Source organism: Cucumis melo, chromosome 7, assembly GCF_025177605.1.
Source record: "Cucumis melo cultivar AY chromosome 7, USDA_Cmelo_AY_1.0, whole genome shotgun sequence".
In the NCBI taxonomy this organism is placed as follows: Eukaryota; Viridiplantae; Streptophyta; class Magnoliopsida; order Cucurbitales; family Cucurbitaceae; genus Cucumis; species Cucumis melo.
Window position 1 is genome coordinate 22,629,745 of NC_066863.1, and position 22,625 is coordinate 22,652,369.

A 22,625-nucleotide genomic window follows, 5' to 3' on the forward strand; every position below is an offset into this window, starting at 1 on the left:
ATGAATAAAACCTTATGCTTGCTTTTGTGATCTAGCGTGAGATGCCTTACACTTGTTTTGTGATCTAGTGTAAGATGTCTTATACTTGCTATGTGATCTAGTATAAAATGCTCTTTACTTGCTTTCTGATCAGACATTGGAAGACCTGTCATGCGTAATGGAATTGATGGTATACATTACAAAGATAAGGTAATTCTGCTTATTAGGCGCCAAATGCGTTATCTCACGACGGGGTAGGTGTTGAGAGCCTAGGTGGTCACACCTTCTTTGGATTGTGTGGGCTAACCTTGGGAGGAGGTGTGACGCATGTTGTATCCAAGGTCAAAATGGATACTAAAAAGCAGTGTGAGATAACTAAATAAACATTTAGTTAATTCTTAAGTAATTAACTATTGTAATAGCTAAAGGGACAACAGAAGAAAATAACATAGATAACTTTGTTAACCCAGTTCGGGAAATATGGCCTACGACTAGGGAGCTGTACACAGCTCAGATGAGTAATATTATTAAGATTCACAATAGTCAATACACATCAATACATCAAGTGATCTCTGCTAAAATATATGACTATTTTAATATGCTTAGTAGCTTAAGACTTCATGCTCCCTCTGAACATATGAGCGAATCTACTTGACAAAATCTTCATACTCCCCCTGAGTTTAAGGTGATCTCTTTGATCATTGTTTCGTCTTTCACATTACTCATCATTAATTCATCACCGGGTCAACAAGTTGATTCCATAGATAATAAGTCGCACTACCTTCTTTATGCTTGTAGCTTCTGCGACTACACACTCAGCTAAACTTCTGCAGGAGCTTATTGTTCCATTAGCCGTAACAAAAACCACAAGTTTCGTAGTATGTATATATATATATATACACATTTCTTCAATAATCTAAAAAAGATATTGATACAAGATTCCTAAAATAAAAGAAGATCTTTTCTCTTTTTGGAAATAACTTATTAATAAAAGATAATATCATAAAATCTTTTTGACAAAATCCCAACAGACACAATTAGATAACAAACTTTATTATAATGAGAATTGTGTGATACATATTGTCTTAGTTTACTTTAGAATAGTTGACAGTTCAAGGCATCATGTCACTGATTAACCAAGTAAACTCGATTGATGCTCATTAGGGAAAGTTCAAAGTTTTTACTATTTATCTTGATGCAAATTTTCCATTAGAAATACTGAATGTTTTCTTCTATTTTCTATCTTAATTTGTCAAATTACCATTTATGAGGGGGATTGTTGGAATAAATGGTATTCCCTCATGAATGGTTGCTTCACTTCATGAGACTAACCAAATTAGAGAAAGAGCACAACTATTCAAATGACTACGAATAAGTCTTTTAATTAAGCACTCTTTTCAATTTGTGAGAACAACATTTTGTTTCCATAATATTTTGCCTTCTCCAAAAAAGGGTTTCTCTCCATTTTCAAAATTGTTGAAGTTTGGTACATCCACAAAGTTTCATTCGTTGATTTTCTGGATCTGGGGCTATCTTTAGAAGAAAGGTGATCTATTTTATCCTAGGAGACAATTACTCCTGAAACTCCGGCACTAGGATGAGTAAAATTGTCTAAATGAGACAACCACAATTCGTCGTGTTCAGATTTATAATATATGTGTTATATGTGTGTGTGTGTGTTTTTTTTTTTTTTTTTTACTTTGATATGGTTGTGCTTTTAGTAACAAATCTTTTGTATAACTTTTAATTAACTAATTTAAAATAAATTGTAATACATCTTTTTAGTCTTTTTAATATATATAGATTTTGTAATACAACTTAGAGGTGAGAGATTTGAACTTAAGACCTCTTATTCTCAATTACATATTACTAGTTGAATTGAGTTCATGTAAGCAATTTTTAGTTAATTTCAACCGTGGGAAATATTCAATTTTGGAAAATAAAACTAATGAAAATCAACTTAATTATAACTCATTTAAGTCTTTCAAACTATTTAATAGAAAACTAACACAAAATGAACAAAAAAAGTAATACATGTGAAAAGTTCGAGATATAAGTATATAGTAAAGAAAATAATGGCCAAGTAGAAACTAAAATCAAAATTCAACCAAAAAGAAGAAGAAGAAGAGAAAGAGTAAAGTTTTGAATTGATTTTAATTTGATTTATTTATTTGAGAAGTTAACGGTTTGAAATTTACTAAACTCAAATTGAACGAAAAAAATGTAATATTTTGAAAATGTAAAAAAATCCCTAACACGTACTAAATGTGAGTTGAATTAGGAATAAGTTTAGAAACCATACTTATAAATTATTATTATTAATCTTGTTGTAACGTCACAAGTAGCAATTGGAGTATCATGCAATTTATCCAAAAATAAATGAATGCAAATGGTATAAAATCTTTTATTAATTATGGGATATCATACAAACTAAATAAATTTAGGCCTCAACTTAACACCATCCCCAATAATCCACTACTACAACACTCACAGCCATTCCCATCTTCTCTTTCCATCCACACCCCTTAGATTCCTATTCCATTTTTCTCCCTCTTCGATCCAAACGTCCATCATTTTGATTACCCTAAACCCGACCTCACAGGAATATCACTGCATAAATTTTTACACCAGAAACTGAATCCCCCCTCTTCAAACCTCTTCCAATTTTACAAAATCCTTTTCCAACTTTGGATAATCAAGAAAAACTAAAAGGAAAAAAGTATTAAACATACCAAATTACCAAAATAAGCAAGAGGATGAAAAAAAAATATATATATATACACCAAAAACTATTGTGTACAAACTTGGTAACAAAATATCAAACCTGATTTCATTTTTAACAACATTATATCAATATAATCACTACCATCATCAAATCCCATTTCAAAACAAGAGAAGAAGAAGAAGAAGAAGAAGAAGAAGAAGAAGAAGAAGAAGAAGAAGAAGAAGAAGAAGAAAATGGGTTTGAAGAAATGTTATGTCTTTGAGGTCTTTTTGATCGGTTTGTTATTGTTTTCAATCCAAGAATTAGAAGCTCACAATTATGCTGCAGGCAAACCCAAATTCTTCAACGTTGTTAACTATGGAGCTATCCCGGATGGCATGACAGATAACTCTAAGGTAAAACTCGTCTTTTTCGTTTGCTATATCTTTTTTTCATTTCTTTTCTTGTTTTGGTAATTGTTTTTGTTGTTTTCTAAAGGCATTTTTAAAGGCATGGAATGATGCATGTGAATGGAAGGGGAGGGGAAGGGTATATGTCCCAAAAGGAACTTTCAAATTGGGAGAAGTGCTTTTTTTGGGACCATGTGAAGGGCATACGGCCTTTATAATAAAGGGCATTCTAAAGGCTTCAACCGACATGTCGTCTCTATATGGTGACAGTTGGATCAATTTTCGTTATGTCGATCGTTTGACTGTTGGTGGAGGTGGTTCATTGGATGGTCAAGGAGCTATAGCTTGGCCAAGAAATGATTGCAAAAACAACCCCAATTGCCAATCTCTTCCCACGGTACTATTTTTTTATTTTTTTATTTTTTTAAAAGCAGTTCTATATCTAAAATCTCAAACAATATTCATGAATTGATCTTTTTTTTTTTTCTTTTAGACTATGAAACTTGATTTTATAACAAATTCAAAAGTTCACAACTTGAGATCAATCGATAGCAAGAACAGCCATTTCACGCTCTTTGGGTGTAGCAAGATGAACATCACCAACATTCGAATCTCCGCTCCTGGAGACAGCCCCAACACTGATGGAATAAAAATTGGAAGCTCCGATCGTATTGATATCAGAAACTCGATCATCGGCACTGGTGACGACTGCATTTCAATCTTGTCAGGAAGCAAGAATCTCTACATTTCGAATGTTGTTTGCGGGCCAGGACATGGGATTAGCATCGGAAGCTTAGGAAAGTATAAGGATGAAGAGGATGTCATGGGGATCACAGTGAAAAATTGTACTTTTAAGAATACAACTGATGGTGTGAGAATTAAAACATGGGCAGCACCTTCAATGGGCAATGCTTACAACATTTACTACGAGGATATATTCATGGATGGAGTTGAAAATCCAATCATCATAGATCAAGAATATTGCCCTGTTTCTCCCTGTAATCAACAAGTAAGAATCATCTAGCTACTTCGAGATTTTTTTTTCTTTCAAAGAGTGACACGTACATGATTTGACTGACAATTTTATACGGTGATTTTGTTGGATTATAGGAATCTTCAAGAATACAAATAAGCTATGTGACATTCAAAAACATATGGGGAAGTAGCAAGTCAGCGAGTGCAGTGACATTGAGATGCAGTAAAAGGAAGCCATGCAAGAACATAGTGCTTGATAATATCAATCTCATGAGCTCTCCCGATGTAGGACAACTTTTTTCTTCTTGTTTTCATGTTCATGGCTTCTCTTATGGCAATCAAAGCCCTTATTCTTGTTTGTAAAACTCTTTCCATAATTCATTTACTAACTAACCTTATCTTTTAATTCTTTTTCTTTACCACCCTCTTCTTTTTTAATTTTCTCAACACTGGTCTGGAGATTGGTCTAGAAGCTACTTGTACACTTAGGAATATAATCCAATTCTGATAAGGTCGGGAGAAATGCAAAATATGACAATTAATTCCAAATTTTGTATGAAACATGTGGTAGGTCTTCATAATGATTTACAAAAGAAATTTCCTTAGACTTGGTAATATAAAGATGCCCTCTCACCACTTTAAGATTGATTTTCACTTTACCGAAAAGATTAGATTTAAGATAGAAGGACACAAACCACTCACAATGTATTGAGTTTGCTCATTTTGCTTTTGAATTATGCAAAGACATTATTTTCATCAAACTCTTATACTATATTCAACGCTAATATTTGAGTCAGTGTGTAATATCGTTTGGAAGTTTTATTTAGTGTGTAATATCATTTGGAAGTTTTATTTTTCAAGATCAAAACATAATGAAAGAATAGCTCAATTGGTTGAGCATCTATAATTCCCTTCATGGATCCAAATTTTGAGTCCTCTCTTAAACTATATAATATTATTTTGAAAGAGATTTAAAATACTTTTAATATATAAAAGACTCGTCTTGGATTTAAAAGAGAAGCAAACCTAAATGTAAGTATTATTTTTTACGAAGAATTTGTAATGAGTACATGCCCCAATTGCAATTACTTTGATGTTACAAATAAACTTCTAAATGTCGTTGATTCAAACTTCACCTTCCAATTCAAAATTAAAGGATAAACTTGAAAATCTTAAAAGTACATATTCCACATTTAACAAAAAAAAAAAAAAAAACATACATGAACAGAAAAAATAAAAGTACAGTTTAAACCTAACAAACCTTAAATAAAGCACACCATAGCTATTAGAAAAACCAGTAATCCATTCAAGAACAACCAGCAATAGAACTCTATAGATATAAGGGATGAAAGTAGGCAATATGGTAATAACTCCAACAACTCTATAGATAATAAAAAAACCATTAACTAGTGATTGAAGAAAAACCAAGGCCTCAGCTCTCAGTGAAGGGGAAGGGAACATAATTGTCAAAGATTGAAACTCAGTCAAATGGAACTTCAATTGAAGAAGAGTTATGAACAAAGTTCAGCCACATAAGCTATATCCAACTTTTGTGACAAATGGGTTTCACCAACACTTCAACAATTCACAAGTTGTCTGAATTTCATTGTCCAACCAACTATCGTAATGAAAAGTATCACCAACACTTTGGGACAATTCATACATTGTTTGAAATTTCATCCATTCCTATTGGAGACTTTGCTTTTCAAGGTGTCTTCATGCTTCCCGGCCGAGTAACTCGTGGCCTAACAGGCGTCTTAGACGGACTTACCCTACAAATTTCCACAATCAATGTAAATAAACAAATGCATGAATCAAATCAATATTTTAGAATAGTGAGAGAATTTGACCATACCTGATAGGCTGAGCACCCAAGATCATGCCACTACAATTGAGTGCTTGAAGAGCAGTCTCTGCCTGCTCACAGAAACGAACAGAACTATTACTACAAAAGTGGAAACAAATGCAACCATTATGTACGTAACAAAGCTAGGCAAGTCGTCATCGGTGAAAACAAATGATGCTTATAACTCATCAATGTAATGAAAATAGTGAAATGATAATCGCCATTCATGTCAGGTAAGAGAATATGATTTTAGCTAACTTAAGAATGTGAGAGTTCACTGGTCTAAGAAATGCAAACAAACTAAGAATGTATCATTAAAGAAAGCAAAAGATGTTTCTTAAAGTAAACAAACCAACTCCCCATAAATGGATAAGTTGCATAATACAATCTTCAGAGATTTATACTAGTCCTCTTTGTCGTTAAAAACTAGCATAAGACAAGATCAAAACATCAACTTTCATTTCATTTTGAAAAAAATAAAATAAAATGCAGAAACAGAAAAGATGCTGTGGCTTCACATAGAAGAAGCAATTCAAGGACATTGCAATGGAATGATAGGACAAAATTCACTTTGTTGGCTAGACGTGTTCTTAATTGAATTTTAGAAAAGTATTTAGTTCGATTGTAGCCCAAAAACTTTTGCTGATGGTTTCTTTTCTTCATGATTGAGTCTTGTTTAATGTTAAATTACAGGGACATTAAATGAACAAGAACAACCCAAGAGAAAATTATAATCAAAGTTAATATAGACATACAAATGCATATAATTGATAAAGACCAAGAATTATCTAGAGGCTCACCAGTAAATTTCAGCTTTCACTAAATTTTAAGAAAAAATGAATATACAAAATATCCGCACTACCAAATAAAAGTATAGAAACCTGTTCCAAATGAAGGCAGGCTACGGCATGAATTAGAAAAAGCTATACCGCTAGATAAAATCTGTTGCAACTAATCAGTTATATCTTTTAAACATACTATTAACTTTCGAGTAATGAGAAAAAGCTTACCAGAGCAAACTCTACAAAAGCTATACGGGTCGAATGCAACTGATCACCCAACAACCTCAAGCGAGTTACCTAAATTCACAGATAAGATTTTATTTTCGAAATATTCGGTTAAAAACACGAAAACACCCACGGAAAATATGCCATCTGCTTATAAGTTATATCTTACCTCACCACAAGATGTTTCAAAGAAACTCTTAACTTCAGCCTGAGATACCTATAAACAAAAAGAAATAAAACAAATTTAATTTAAAATATTTTCAGATCCAGATATCCATACAATTCACAAAGCATCCATCGCTTCTGAAAACCAATTTTCTCCACTATATACCTATGGCAGCCTATTCGCTAAATGATGTAGTTGGAATGTAAACAAGGGCACAAGTCGGAGCTGGTCATCAAATTCATTGGACAATATCCCATTATTCATAGTAGATATCACATCAGCCCAATATTTTCACAGATTTTGATGGAATACAAAGATCGGCTAATAGGGAGTCAAATGGACCATGTGTGCGGAACAGGGAATTGTTGAGCTCAGATTAAAATTGAAGTAAATCAAATGTGTATGGTATGGGTGGCAAAAAGTAGTACATGGTCTAAAAAATTAGAAACATTTGTGCCATTGTCTCATCAGATAATAGATCAGTATATTTTATGTAACTGCATAATCCAGGACTTTGTTTTGTTTTGTTTTCTCTTAAAAAAATTCTCAACAACCCCGTTTACTTCTAATCAAAGATAATAAGATTTAAAACAAGAAAAAAAAGAGGAGAAAATAACAACACTCAGAAACCATGTCTCGTTTTTCCACTGAAAGAATTCTTTGCACGGTTGAATTCTTCCAGGAAACAATCAGTTGTTGAATTTCTAAAATTAGAGAAATCTAGAGAAACAAATCTCCAGTACAAGAGCAGAGATATGAAAGAAAAAGCAACGGAGTTGATCTTTCTAAATGTATGTAACAAAGTTCCATTGAATTAAAGATTATGTGCAAAAGACTAATAGAAGTCAAAGGACTGATAAAAGGTCACCCCAACATCATAGCTGAAATAATTGATTAAATAAGAAATATGCTAGACTTATGGGGATCCGTGGAAACTATGGGTCCTTTCTTCTTCACTAATTGTGCTAAATCTCTTCTTAGTTGGAAAAATGTAACCAAGTAATATCTTTTAAAAACTGCAAGCAGATGAAGCACGTGCCTGACATGTTTATGAGCAGAATGAAGCCAAACATTTATGACACAATTAACATAGATGGATAGATAATAAAAGAGGAGGAGCAGAAGGAGAAGAGGTGATGTTTAAGTATTCATGTGGTTAAAGAGCCAAAAGTTTATGACTTTAAAATTTAAGGATGGTCTAGGTGAAGTTAACATGAGAAAAGATATGCTCTTGTGGGAAAACACAGTTGAGGTTGGCTTTTGGAAGCTAAGGAGCCCAATAGGAGAGCTTCTAAAGTTCTTTAGTGGGAAAAACAAAGGATAAAAATGAAGTGAAGCAACTCTTATTTTCTTCTTTTCAATTTTATGTTGTTCGAACATTTCAAACACGTCAAGATTCACATTAATCATGTTCATATGATCCTACTGAAGAAAGCAACAATACCTTCTTATCAATATTTGTGCAGTAGATAGTCCTTGTACACATATCCCATTCATCATTTGACTGAGATTAAACACAAAAGAGCAAAAGATCAAATCAGGTCATGAGAGAATTTTTGGTGGGAAGTATATATCCATGTAGGAAGAGATAAGGAAACACCTTACCTTGGGGAGAAAGGTAGGATTGACAGGAAGAATAGCAGTCTTTGAAGGTAATACCTTAACTGGATAAGACCCTACCACCGTCCCACTAAGGCCTATGGCTGCTCTAGCACTATCTGTTGCCAAAACATTCCAGGTGGCATGTAAGATTAACTTATATACTTCTTTTCAGAAAAGTGCTTGGAAAAAATTTCAGGGTGCAAAGATTAACTTACGCTCATTAGCGAACTCCACAAAAGCAAAACGAAGAACTGAATGGGGGTCGCCACATATTCGGCAATCATTAACCTTTCAACAATATAAAATTTACACATAAACAATATCTTCAATTAAGTTCATAAGCCAATCTGAAGAATGATAAAAAATCTAAACCAGAACAGCTCCTCATTCAAGCACAATAATCCATATTTATAAAACCGTTCACCTAAATGAAACATAGTTTGGCACAACTTTCACATCTCTTGCCATAAAAGCATGGCTTTTATTTATACACAAGCACATGCCATACACATCAATAACCAACGCAAAGGTGAATGCTATACTTATCTGAGAAAAAAGAGTGGTTTAACATATGGAACGGGAATAATTAGTTTTCCAAATTAATTTGTAATTACAATATCCCACAGTTAATCACGATCCATTATCCTCATAGTGAAAATAGACACGGGATCCTCTTTTCTCAACCATGCTATTAGAAATCCTTCAGACACTTTTTTTTTATTGGACTGAAACTTATACTTGATAGACCAATTTGCCAGTCAAAATGACAAGCAATCCTTGTATTTTCATAAACAACAAAGATTTCTAATTATTTACCATGTAAATGGACTCTAATTTCACATGCATGTTAGGATATTGAGCTAAAATTTAACACTCATCTTTTCAATATACTTTTATCATGTAAAAGTCATAATTTCTATGAAAGTGCACATTTGTATCTTCTTTTGAACATCAAGATCTGAACTTGATTAGTGTTCAAGATAATCTTGTTATCAACATCCTGAAACCTTAAATGTACACTATTTCCTGAAAAGAAAGGACTAATCACGATATCATGCGAAGATATGCATCTACTTCAAAAAAATAGCTCATATCATCCAATGGCCAATATAAAACAAATCAAACCCTGTCTTTTCATTAATAAGATTACCAATAAGAGGATAGCTACAGAAAACGTTAGTTGAAAGCCAAAACCTAGGCCTGAACAACCCACCTTGACATCACTCTTTAACAACATCAATAAAAAACATCCACTTAGACATCTCCCATCCCCACAAAATGACAGTACCCATTTCTCCATTGGACCTTAGCTATGTTTGGTTTGCAAGAATGAGAATAGGCAAAGGAATGCGAAAGATCTGCAACTGAAAGAGGGAAGACCAAAAACTGAAAAATAAATCCACTGGGGATAAGAAACTCGTAGATAGGCCCATCTAGATCAATATAGTTAGCCAATATATATAAAAACAAAGAAGTTAGCTGAATTGATTTACTTCAGTGGTGATGGGCAGAACAACACAAAAGAACTGAATATTTAGTAAATTATTGGTCAATTCTTCACTTCCCTCTCCTTTTATTGTCATGTTTTTTTAAAGACAATCGACTCCTATCATTTAAAAAATATAAGAATAAAAATTAATTTTTTAAAAAAGAATCTTGTTCCTTTTCATGTGTGTGTTATTATTGTTTGTGGGACAGGGAAAGGAGGAAGGTGTAGGAAATGTCTCAGTGAATCATAGTTCACGCTTGTCAAAATACATAGGAAACCTTTTTATTTCACCAAAATATGTGAGGTGAAATAATTCTTCGAATAAAGATTGAGCATACTTACATAACCACAAAATTCTCTGAATACCTTAGCAAGCTCCTCTTCAGAGACCTAGATTTCAAAAACAAGATCCTCATTTAAAATTATCTTGATGCATTATAATAACTAATAAGAGGCTAAGCTAGATATGACACTCACATCCTTATCAATATCAGATACATAAACGGTCCTCCTTATACTTTCCTCTTGCTGAGCTCTGACAGATCTATTATTATTCATTCTTCTTCTCCCCTGGTTATTAAAGTCGGGCCTTCTCTGAAAGAGAGAGGAGTGTTAACATATAGCATAGGAAAAGTTCAATAACATTCAATTGCAATCATGGTGATTGATTCTTTTTTTTTTTTCCGTCAATTGCATACTATATCCATGATTCTAAAATTGAAAAGAAACAGAATTTTATTGACTGACAGGACTTTATAAAAGCATCGCAACTTTTTGCAGCAGATGAAAACAAATAAGATGCAACACAATAACTATAGGAGGAAAGAGAGTGCTACAGGATTCAAAGGAGATATATTACTACACGCTATCATGTGTCCAATTGTCCAACTATATGTTTTGTATGGTAATATCTTTTGTACTTAACCTCAAGCATGCTAATGGAGCTCAGATAGTTTCAACACAGTCAATAAGTTACAAGAATTACAAAAATGGATTGTCCTAGTTCTTCTAGTTCTATACATTAACAAGCCACAATTTAGACAAACATTTTCAGATATTTTCATACAATCAACAAGGTAAAAAATTATTAATAGTAAATAATAACAGAGGATAGTAAGATTGGTAGTTCTGCTCCATTCTTCAATTTTGGCAACAACTATACAGTTGCACAGAGAGACTAGATTGTCAAACTAATATTGCATAAGATGGGCTAATCCTAGTTCAACGTGCCCAACACAAACTTTAAGTGAAAATTACCAGTCTTAAGAGCCCAATACTAGACAAAATAACACTGAAACAGGAGCTAAGCATCTAATGCAGAGATAAGAACTTAACGCAAATGACAACATCTACAATAATTATTATGCACCACCAATGTTATTCAATTCATGTATAAAGAAATTCTCATTGTTTTGAAAAGTCAGCAAGGAAATGCTCCTCATTTTAAGAGCTAAACAGGGTGTATCAGTGAAAAACAGAAAATAATATATAGTATATGAATCTCTTCATGATAATCTTTAGAAGTTAGGTGAAAAGAAGTAAAAATCAATATATCATCCGCAATAATAAAAGACTTGAAGCAACCTAAACTGAAAACTAGTTAGCACTTTACCAAACAGACCAGAGGTGCTTTAAAAGATAATTGGAAGGTGATTGAATACAAACACTTGTTAATTGACAGACATTCTCATAAAAAAAATAATAATAAAATAAATAATAAAAAAAAAACAGCCAGCGTGATAAAAAAGAATCCAAAGCCATAAAATTTTCACTTGAGGTTCTGAACTGATCTCAGTCGTGATTGAAACTTATAGGATTCAGTGATATGATATTATTACTAAAAATTGCAGTACAATTCACTTGTTATGCGAAATAAAGATACACAAAGACTACTAAAATAACTTTCAGTGTCAAGGACCTTAATACTAAAAAAATCCCAGGAACTCACTTCGGAAAAAACACAAGTACCACTGATCCAGACTCCCAGAGTAAAATTCATCGCATTAAACATATACACATTAACTTGAAATCATCAAGGCACAACAAATAGTCCCAGATCAAACACACAAAGTATAACAGAATCAAATTCTGACAATTAAATTATCGGTTGAATGAATACATCCTCAATAATTTTCATTGTAATGACAACAAATAATACTAATAGCACACTGATCATTTCCAAGAACTCACTTTTTGAAAAATTCCCACAGATTCAGACACCCCAGTGTAAATTTTATTACATTAAACATAAATACATTTATTTGCAATCAATCAATCAGAACAGACAATCCAAGATTATGCACAAACTCCATTTCAATCCAATTCCAACACTTAAATCATGGATTGAATTTGGACAACCCAAATCAAAACAAGAACAATAAAAGCAGATCAGATTAAAGAATTAAGAGAGAAAAAAAGAAAAAAAATGAGAATACCCTGCGATTGTTATCACTATGCAACAGTTGATCGGCGACCTGAAAGTTCTTGGCCAACGATCGATTATTATTTTGATAGTAAAAATGAAAATCTTGGCGATCATGATGAGAATAAGAGGATGGAAAAAACTCCTTAGCCAAAGGGTTCAAATTGCTGAACATTTCAGCAAGCTTATGAGCATCAAATTCTGATTTGGGATTCATGTTATGATCAAAATTCTTGACAGCCGCTGCCTCACTGGAATCCTCAGCAACCGCGGCCATAGAATCAAACGCAGATGACAAAAAACAGAATTGGAAAAAATATATATTTATATAAAGTGTATATAAGGTATATAATATACAAAAAGAGAAGAGAGAATTAGCAAACAAAATTGAAATGGAAGAAAAGGGTGTGTGAGTCCATGTTGAAATTCTCAATCGGATAAACTCCAATTGGGATGATGGAGGATGACATTTAAGAGAAGAATTGAAGAGACCCCATTTGAGAGAGGCCAGAAATGGGAAGATGGGGAAGAAAAAGAATAGTTTTTTTCTTTTGAAAAAAAAATCAAAGAGAGAAAGGTGAATTAGGGTTCTTGGGAAGGGGAATTGATCAAAGAGAGAGAAAGGAGGGAATTGAGAATTTGGGTTTGGGTTTGGCCTACTAATACCAAACTCACATCTCTCTTGGGGGTTTATTCCTCTCTAGCAGAAAAGAGAGAGAGAGAGTGCGCCTTAAAGTGAGTGAAGATTGTGGGGACGTTTTCATCTCAATACAAAAATGGACAAAGAAAAGAAACGTAAATGATGACATATCCATTTCTCCGTTACTTACAAAATTAATATTTTTAAATATATATATATATATAAAAAAAAAAAATCATCCTTTGATGTTTGACTTATTAGCTTTATATTCTACCTCAATTAAAATGCCACACTTAGAATTTATAATTCTTATTTGGTCTATTTCAATGTTTTTGAAAAAAAAAGTTTAGAGAGTTGTTACATAGATAATACAATGATTTATAAATAAAAACAAAAATTAAATATCTAAAAACAAAGTTTCAAAATAAATCATATGTTAACCAAAGAGTTCTTTAAATTAATATATATAAATATTTCATACTTCCTTTAAATCATTTAAATGGCTATACTTATATTATATTATATTTTTTTATATATAAATAAGTGTGCGATACATTTTTAAGGTCACGTCCAACATTGTTTATTTAATTTTCTCAAATTATGTCATGCATGAGAGTTGTGAGGCCAAAATTGGGAGCATGGTCATTTTCACTCAATTTGGACTATGTTTGGCTACGATTCAAAATGTATCTATTTGTGCTTTAAAGCAAATTCTCCATATTTGTTTGATTTTTCGTTAAAAACTAAATTATTTTTAGATGATTTTGAGAGATTTGTTATAATATGTAATATTTAAGTTTAAAATAATTGATCAGTTGTCTAGTCCAGTTTAGTCCTATCCCTAAATTTTAAATACATATCATAAATTTTCAATTTTATGACTAATAAAAATATTATACATTTTAAAAGTGATCATATATTTAATACAAAATTGAAATACGTTAGTTACCTAAAATTTTAAAAAAAGAGTCAACTGAATTTTAAAAACTATCAAATAGATTCATACATTATAGAATATAAAATATAAATTTTAAATGGTCAATAAACATTTAATATTTAAGGATGGGAAAGTTTATAATTTATAATTTATTGTATTATTTAGAAAGTGTATAATATATTCATAGTGAAGAAGAAAGATGACGTAGCTGCTCCTAACTGTTTTTTCTTTTAAAAAAGAATTGTATTATAAAATGATGTTTAAATTTCAAGAAAACTGTGTTAAATATAACAAACACCAACATTAGAAAATGTAAAAGTTGTCCCCTCTTTATGGAACTTTCTGCAACAAAAAGTTAGTTGTATTCACTTTGCAAATTTTAACAAAATGATAGTATTATCTATCATGGTTATTTTCTAAATTTTAACAAATATATATACATACATATAATAAAATATTTCAAAAAGTTTTAAAATGTTTTGGAATATCAAAAGCTAAACTAAATTTAGATGTATTGTAAAAAGCTATGCATATAATTATTGACCAATAAAATAGATATAATAAAGGTATAGAATATGAATAGTCTTATCTTTCTTTTTTTAAAAATGAAGATGCTTCATGTAGGTTTAATTATATAAATATTTCTAAATTTTGGACTATATTTGAATTATGTCCCAAATTTTATAAAAGTCCACTTTTGTCCCTAAAAGTTTTAAATATGTTAAAATAATATCTTGAAAGTCATTTTTTCTCTAATACAAAAGAATCCATTACGTTTTTTAAATTATCTTGTTAACTTTTAACTTTACCTTTATGTGTTTTGGAATGAATTAAAAGTTGAAATTTAAAGAATTTTTAAAATAAAATTTGAAGTACAAAACAATAAAAATGAAAGATTCAAAGTTTAGAAGCATATAACATGCCCAATATTTGTTGGTATTTTATAAAATTTAATTTATATTGAAAAACATATAAACGCACAATTTTTGTTTGTTAAAGTGAAAAAATAGAGTTTAATCTGACAACCCTTCTAAATGAGCTCCAACATTTCCAGAATCTTACCATGGGTAAGGAAAAAGGAGTAGAAGCAAATGTTGCTACTACAAAAAGAAAATTCTCAAGAGGATCGTCCTCTAAATCTAAAGCTGGACCCTCAAAACCTAATTGAAAGATAGAAAAGAAGGAAAAGGGGAAGACTCCCAAACAGAACAAGTGAAAGAAGATTACAGAAAAAAGTAAGTGTTACACTGTGGTGAAAATGAGCATTGGTTAAGAAACTGCCCAAAATACCTTGCTCAGAAAAATGCAGAGAAGGAAGCACAAGGTAAATATGATTTACTTGTTCTTGAAACATGTTTAGTAGAAAATGCAAAATTCTACCTGGATATTAGATTCAGGAGCCACTAATCATATTTGCTTTTTATTTCAGGAAAATAGTTCTTGGGAAAGGCTTTCTGAGGGCGAGATCACTCTCAAAGTTGGAACTGGAGAAATGATCTCAGCTAAAGCAGTGGGAGACTTGAAGTTGTTTTTTAATGATAGATATTTCATGCTCGAGAGTGTCTTGTATGCTTCTCAAATGAAGAGAAATTTAATATCTATCTCTTATATGTTAGAATATATGTATAAAATATCTTTTGAAATTAATGAAGCGTTCATTTTCCGAAATGAAAAATACCTTTATGTATTTTGTCTTAAATACTGAAATGTTTAGAACAGCTGAAACTCAGAATAAAAGACAAAAAGTTTCTTCCAATGCCTTCTTGTGGCACTTAAGACTTAGTCACATAAATCTCAATAGGATTAAGAGATTGGTTAAGAGTGGACTTCTAAGTCAGTTAGAAGATAACTTTTTACCTCCATGTGATTCTTGTCTTGAAGGAAAAATGACCAAAATATCTTTTACTGGAAAAGGTTTTAGAGCCAAAACATCTTTAGAGCTCGTACATTCGGACCTCTGTAGACCAATGAATGTCAAAGCTCGGGGAGGATATGAATATTTCATTAGTTTTATTGATGACAGTTAGAAGATAACTCTTTACCTCCATGTGATTCTTGTCTTGAAAGAAAAATGACCAAAATATCTTTTACTGGAAAAGGTTTTAGAGCCAAAACAACTTTAGAGCTCGTACATTCGGACCTCTGTAGACCAATGAATGCCAAAGCTCGGGGAGGATATGAATATTTCATTAGTTTTATTGATGATTATTCAAGGTATGGTCATGTTTACCTAATTCAGAACAAGTCTGATTCTTTTGAAAAGTTCAAAGAATATAAAGCTGAAGTTGAAAATGAATCAGGTAAAACAATAAAGACACTTCGATCAGATCGAGGTGGAGAGTATATGGACTTGCGATTCCAAGACTATTTGATAGATCATGGAATCCCATCACAACTCTCTGCATCTAGTACACCTCAGCAGAACGGTGTATCAGAAAGAAGAAACCGAACTTTGTTAGACATGGTTCGCTCTATGATGAGTTTTGCTCAGTTGCCGTATTCTTTTTGGGGATGCGCTTTAGAAATAGCTATCTATATTTTAAACAATGTTCCCTCTAAAAGTGTTTCTGAAACACCTTATGAGCTATGGAAAGGGCGTAAAGGTAGTTTACGTCACTTTAGAATTTAGGGATGTCCAGCACACGTGTTGGTGCAAAATCCTAAAAAGTTGGAACATCATTCAAAATTATGCCTATTTGTAGGTTATCCAAAAGAATCTAAAGGTGGTTTGTTTTATGACCCTCAAGAAAATAAAGTATTTGTATCGACAAATGCTACGTTCTTAGAGAAAGACCACATAAGAAATCATCAAACTCGTAGTAAACTAGTATTAGAAGAAATTTTCAAAAATACTACAGATAAACCTAACTCATCCACTTAAATAGTTGATAAAACTAGGAATATTTGTCAAACACATCTTTCTCAAGAGTTGGGAGAACCTCGACGTAGTGAGAGGGTTGTACGACAGCCTGATCGCTATTTGGGTTTAAGTGAAGCTCAAATTGTCATACCTGATAATGAAATAGAGAATCTATTGACCTATAAACAGGCAATGAATGATGTGGACTGTGATCAATGGGTCAAAGTCATGGACCTCGAAATGGAATCTATGTATTCCAATTCTGTTTGGACTCTAGTAGATCAACCAAATGATGTAAAACCTATTGGTTGTAAATGAATCTACAAGAGAAAATGAGACCAAGCCGGTAAAGTACAGACTTTCAAAACTCGACTAGTGGCTAAAGGTTATACACAAAAGGAGGGAGTGGATTATGAAGAAACTTTCTCTCCTGTTGCCATGCTAAAGTCGATTAGAATACTCTTATTCATCACCACTTTTTATGATTATGAAATTTGACAGATGGATGTCAAGACAGCCTTTTTGAACGAAAATCTTGAGGAGAGTATTTATATGGTCCAACCAAAGGGGTTTATACAAAAGGGTCAAGAACAAAAGGTTTGTAAGCTTCAAAAATCCATATATGGATTAAAACAAGCATCTAGATCCTGGAATATAAGGTTTGATACTACAATCAAATCTTATGGTTTTGAACAAAATGTTAATGAACCTTGTGTTTACAAAAGGATGATCAAATCCACTATAGATTCTTATTTCTGTATGTAGATGACATTCTACTCATTGGGAATGATATAGGTCATCTAACTGATATTAAGAAATGGCTAGCTACGCAATTCCAAATGAAAGATTTGAGAAATGCTCAATATGTTCTTGGTATCCAAATAGTTCAGAATCGAAAGAACAAAACACTAGCCATGTCTCAAACATCTTATATAGACAAAATGTTGTCAAGATATAAGATGCAGAATTTCAAAAAGGGTATGTTGCCGTACAGATATGGAATTCATTTCTCAAAAGAACAATGTCTAAAAACACCTCAAGAAGTTGAGGATATGAGTAACATTCCCTATGCTTTTATTGTTGGGAGCCTGATGTATGCAATGTTATGTACTGGACTTGACATTTGCTATTCAGTAGGGATAGTTAGTAGATATCAGTCCAATCCTGGACGTGATCATTGGACAACCGTTAAAAATATTCTAAAATATCTTAGAAAAACAAAAGACTACATGCTAGTATAAGGTTCTAAGGATCTAATCCTTGTTGGATACACTGACTCTGATTTTCAATCTGATAAAGATGCTAGAAAGTCTACATCGGGATCAATTTTCACTCTGAATGGAGGAGCAGTAGTATGGAGAAGCATAAAACAAACCTATATTGCTAACTCCACTATGGAAGCTGAATATGTAGCAGCTTGTGAAGCAGCAAATGAAGCAGTATGGCTTAAAAAGTTCTTAACAGATTTGGAAATTGTTCCAAATATGCATCTGCCAATCACCTTATACTGTGACAACAGTGGTGTAGTTGCAAATTCACGAGAACCTAGAAGTCATAAGCGAGGAAAGCACATTGAAAGAAAGTACCATCTTATCAGGGAAATCGTACATTGAGGAGATGTTACAGTAACAAAAATCTCCTCCGAGCAAAACATAGCTGATCTGTTTACAAAAGCTCTCACGGTTAAAGTGTTTGAGAGCCACCTCCATGGTTTAGGTCTATGTTCTTTGTAAACTAAGACAAGTGGGAGACTTATTGGGAATATGCCCTAGTTTAATATATATATGTTTATTGTACTCATATATATTCTTCTCTCATTGTTAAAATTCTAACTTTGTATATCCTACTGGGAGTTTTAGGCCAAGTGGGAGTTTGTTGGAATTTATGTCCTAAAACTCGTATTTTGTTATTTGATTCAATAAAATTTATTATTGAATGTTATAATCTTAAAACCAATAAATTAAGATTCTGAGACTATTTTACTAAGTTTTTCAATACACTTAATCTTTATGTAGAGACATAAACATGGATTAAGTTCGAGTTAATAGCCCAAATAGTCTATAGTGTATGAATAAGGTTGGGCGCCTTATTCTGGAAAAACACTATGGATGCGGCCCGCTCCGTAGTTAGTACAAACGATGTAATCTTGAATCGTTTATGTAGAGACATGGGAGTGGGGGTGTCCTATGTAAATGGTTTTCATAAGACTGGAACCACGAAATAGTCACTTTTAGTTATAACGCCATAAACTATAAACTGACTATTTTAATTTTAATAACCTAGGTAACTTGATCTTAATCCTAAGCTAACTATGAACTTTTGTTCATTCAGTGTATCCTTAGGTTTTCATAGGTGAGAGCAGCTCATCATCGTTGGCCCAATAAGCCTCCCATTTCAGGGATAAGACCGAGTGGATAGCTAGGGACATAGGGTGTAAGACGGAATTCACTCCTACCCACTTCTAGGATAATAGATAGGTTGTTCTCCTTAAGGTCTAAATCTAAGTCTTGAACAAGGGGCCCCATCTTCTCATTGGCCCGAGAAGGATTCAGGTTCATAGGTTGGACCTTAAACCAACTATTTAATAGTGGATCAGTGGGTCTTAAGGAGTAAGACGTAATCTCGAGGGTAAAATAATATTTTGACCCAACCAAGATTATGAACAACTTGTGGAGAATTCTCCCAAGAGATAGAAGCCTCCTCAACTCCTAAAGTCGACCATCCTCGAAGATTGAAGCTCCTTTGAAGATCCAAGCTTTCTTCCAAGACTTTAACTTGAAGAACACCCTCGAAGATTGAAGCTTCTTCGAAGATACAAGCTTTCTTCCAAGACTCCAACTCCAAGAACATCACGTGCTTCGCTTCCTCAAATCAAGCGTAAGCATCCAGCCGAGAGAGAATCAGAGGATCAAATTCTAGAGATCGAACCACATTGCATCAAATCAACATAAATACAACATCAACACAAGTTCAACCCCACGAATCAAATTTCTCCGGAAATCTCGTGTGAACAACGGCGTCGGGAAAGATTTTCCCAACACCAAGATATCCGTTGGCATATCTTGCATCGGTAATAAGGTATTCCCGACGCCGTCTATGCCGACGCATATCTCGGCGTCGGGAAAACCACTTTTGCCGACGTTTTTTTCCCGACGTAAAGAACGTTGGGAAATCCTTTTTATATATATATTTTTAAATATTTTATTTCTAATTTTTTCCTTATAATATTTTGCTCAAACATTCACAATGATGTTCGGATTGCTCAAAATATTTTTGCGACGTTTTAGATTAAATTAAAACAAATTAAATATAAATTAAAATAAATTAATAAATATACAAACACAAATTAAAAAAATAGAATTAAAATTAATAATACGAATAAGTTGACTACAACAAAATATAGTTCTCAAAATAGAAAAAACATAAACATAATGAAAAGTCTCCCAACGACGTGCGTATGCGCGTCATTCTACACCTTTGATCCTAAAAATGGTATAAAAATAACTAAGTTTAGTACATAATTATATATTGCAAAAATTTAAGAATAATAGAGACATATACGTACCGCAGAGCTAGGGATCATGTGGTGGTCCCTGTTGTGCACGAGTTAGTTCTTCTATCATCTTTTTCATACTTTCCATTTGTGAAGCTAATGCTTGGTGATTTCTATCTTGTACTTCAATCCGTTCCAAAACTTCATGAAGTTTAGCTTGTAATTCAATCTCTTTTTATGTGGACGGCGAACAAGATGTCGACAAACTGCTTGCACTCGCCGTTCTGCGGGCCTTCGGCTTGGGTCCCTAACCAAGGCCTTTTGAGTAGCCTGGTCGTCTACCCAACACCTGATCGCATATCTCATCCTCAGAGAGTGGCTGATTACCCTCTGGGGTAAGCTGGGATTGGAGTTCCAGCATTTGATTTTGCAACAAATTTAAAAACTATGTTAGGTAACGTGCAAAAATATATAATGAAAGTGTATAATTAATAAGGGCATAACTTACATGCGCATCCTCGACGGCCTGCGACACAAATGTCCCAGCTCGAACGTGTGTTTCCCGAAATAATTCTACACGATCGACCGGCTCCACTTTTCTTTCAGCGAGTTCATACTGTCGTTGTAGAAACAACTTGGACCCGCTACTATGATTGTAAGGCTGCTTCTGTTTAGCAGCCTTGTTCGTCCGTGATTGCTCATGCATTAAAACAATTATATTGTTTATTTCGTATACATATTAAAAATTGTTATCATAATTAATTATGACAAATACCTGAAATGCACGGTTGATATAATGGTCGCAGAGGAAGTGTCAATCCTCATCACGTCCAACTAATGCGTTTGGTGGGTTGGCACGAGCCTCCTCCAGGTTGCTGTACTTTTTGAAATGTCTATAACAGTCGGCCCGAAACTCTTTAAAGGTCGTGAGCATCTAATGCTCAACAAACCTGTTCATTGCTTGATCATTGAAATTAAGCACAAACAATCGCTACACATTATAAACATAATACATTAGATTGGTTAAAGTTAGATATGTTTCAAATGAAATCATATATAAATGTGTAGTGCATTTAATTACCTGGAGGTCGCCCTTGACGACCTCAATGTATTCTCTTCCAACGTTTGCCCCACTTAAGACAGCGGACGGGAAATGTCTTTCGCACGCACACGCCTATCGCCTGGTTGAAGCGAACGACATGTGGAGAAATAGGCTTCTCCGCTCCAGGGGCGATCGTCATGGGAATGCGCCCATTTATTGCAACGTGGCGCTCTAACTCCAAGAGTTGAGATTGCGCACGTCTCCTAGGAGTCGGAGTTGCTTGTTGAGAAGAAGACTCTGCTCAATAAATCGATAATAACATATAAAGTTAGAAAAAAGAACATGAAATATTTGTAAGTTAAAATGAAAAAAATTCTTAGACTCACCCGTATTGTCGTCCACAGATGACGACCCTCCCGTGATGTTATTATCTAAATTGTCCTCAAACTGGAGGAACATATCGTCCGTCTCCATAAAATTTGATCGTCGATATGATATAATGGCTATGGACATAGAAAACAAACTACTACTTCAAAATATTAACAACATATCTTCGCATCCTACAAAACCCTCCAAACTTCAGAGGCTACCATAACTGCAGGATAGCCAACACAACCTAATTATTAACAACAAAATACTTCAAACTATCCTACTACCACCCATTCAAACCAGCAAATTCAAAACAAAAAAGGGTACCATAACTGCAGGATAGTCATCCAAAACATAAACAAATTCAAAACAAAAAAGCTATCATAACTGCAGGATAGCCATCTCAAATCAACAATACAAATATTGAACACAAACAGGATAGCCAAAACAAATCTTAACACACATTTTACATTTTCAATTCAAAACATAAACTATAAATCCCCCCCCCCCCCCCCCGGCTTCAATTTAACTATTAACCCCCCTCCCCTCCAATTTCAATTTTCAATTTAACTTAAACCTCCCTCTCCCCAATTCAATTTTAAATTTAACTATAAATCCCCCCCCCCCCTCCATTTTCAATTTTCGATTTAACTTAACCCCCCCTCCCCTTCATTTTCAATTTTC

At 33.2% G+C, this 22,625-nt stretch overlaps 2 protein-coding genes across 3 annotated transcripts; one reads left to right on the forward strand and one right to left on the reverse strand.

Annotated features, from left to right (window-relative positions):
- The first annotated feature begins 2,937 nt into the window (after positions 1-2,937).
- LOC103493242 (exopolygalacturonase) lies at positions 2,938-4,431 on the forward strand. The gene is made up of 4 exons (XM_017045662.2): positions 2,938-3,099; positions 3,182-3,490; positions 3,587-4,102; positions 4,204-4,431. Exons 1-4 carry the CDS (start codon positions 2,938-2,940, stop codon positions 4,429-4,431), a joined length of 1,215 nt encoding a protein of 404 aa, XP_016901151.2.
- Positions 4,432-5,429: 998 nt separating this feature from the next.
- LOC103492975 (polyadenylate-binding protein-interacting protein 9) lies at positions 5,430-13,377 on the reverse strand. Of its 2 annotated transcripts, XM_008453574.3 has the most exons (10): positions 12,614-13,377; positions 10,656-10,772; positions 10,521-10,568; positions 8,905-8,977; positions 8,693-8,805; positions 8,532-8,591; positions 7,091-7,138; positions 6,925-6,993; positions 5,924-5,985; positions 5,430-5,840 (listed from the first exon to the last, which is right to left on the reverse strand). In XM_008453574.3, the coding sequence occupies exons 1-10, from the start codon at positions 12,875-12,877 to the stop codon at positions 5,774-5,776; spliced, it is 921 nt and encodes a 306-aa protein (XP_008451796.1). In that variant the 5' UTR covers positions 12,878-13,377; the 3' UTR covers positions 5,430-5,773. The 2 variants fall into 2 exon arrangements, with proteins under 2 accessions (XP_008451796.1, XP_008451797.1); XM_008453575.2 differs by lacking the exon at positions 5,430-5,840 and having other exon boundaries at positions 5,953-6,013; positions 12,614-13,350.
- Between the last annotated feature and the right edge of the window lie 9,248 nt (positions 13,378-22,625).

Excerpts from the sequence above, each read along its gene's own strand:
- LOC103493242 (XM_017045662.2), top strand. The coding sequence starts at position 2,938 with ATGGGTTTGAAGAAATGTTATGTCTTTGAGGTCTTTTTGATCGGTTTG. Across the intron at positions 3,491-3,586 it reads ATTGCCAATCTCTTCCCACG|ACTATGAAACTTGATTTTAT; the intron begins GTACTATTTTTT and ends TTTTTCTTTTAG. Across the intron at positions 4,103-4,203 it reads TTTCTCCCTGTAATCAACAA|GAATCTTCAAGAATACAAAT; the intron begins GTAAGAATCATC and ends GTTGGATTATAG.
- LOC103492975 (XM_008453574.3), bottom strand. The coding sequence starts at position 12,877 with ATGGCCGCGGTTGCTGAGGATTCCAGTGAGGCAGCGGCTGTCAAGAAT. Across the intron at positions 8,806-8,904 it reads TGTGGAGTTCGCTAATGAGC|ATAGTGCTAGAGCAGCCATA; the intron begins GTAAGTTAATCT and ends TTTTGGCAACAG. Across the intron at positions 7,139-8,531 it reads GCACAAATATTGATAAGAAG|GTATCTCAGGCTGAAGTTAA; the intron begins GTATTGTTGCTT and ends TTTTGTTTATAG.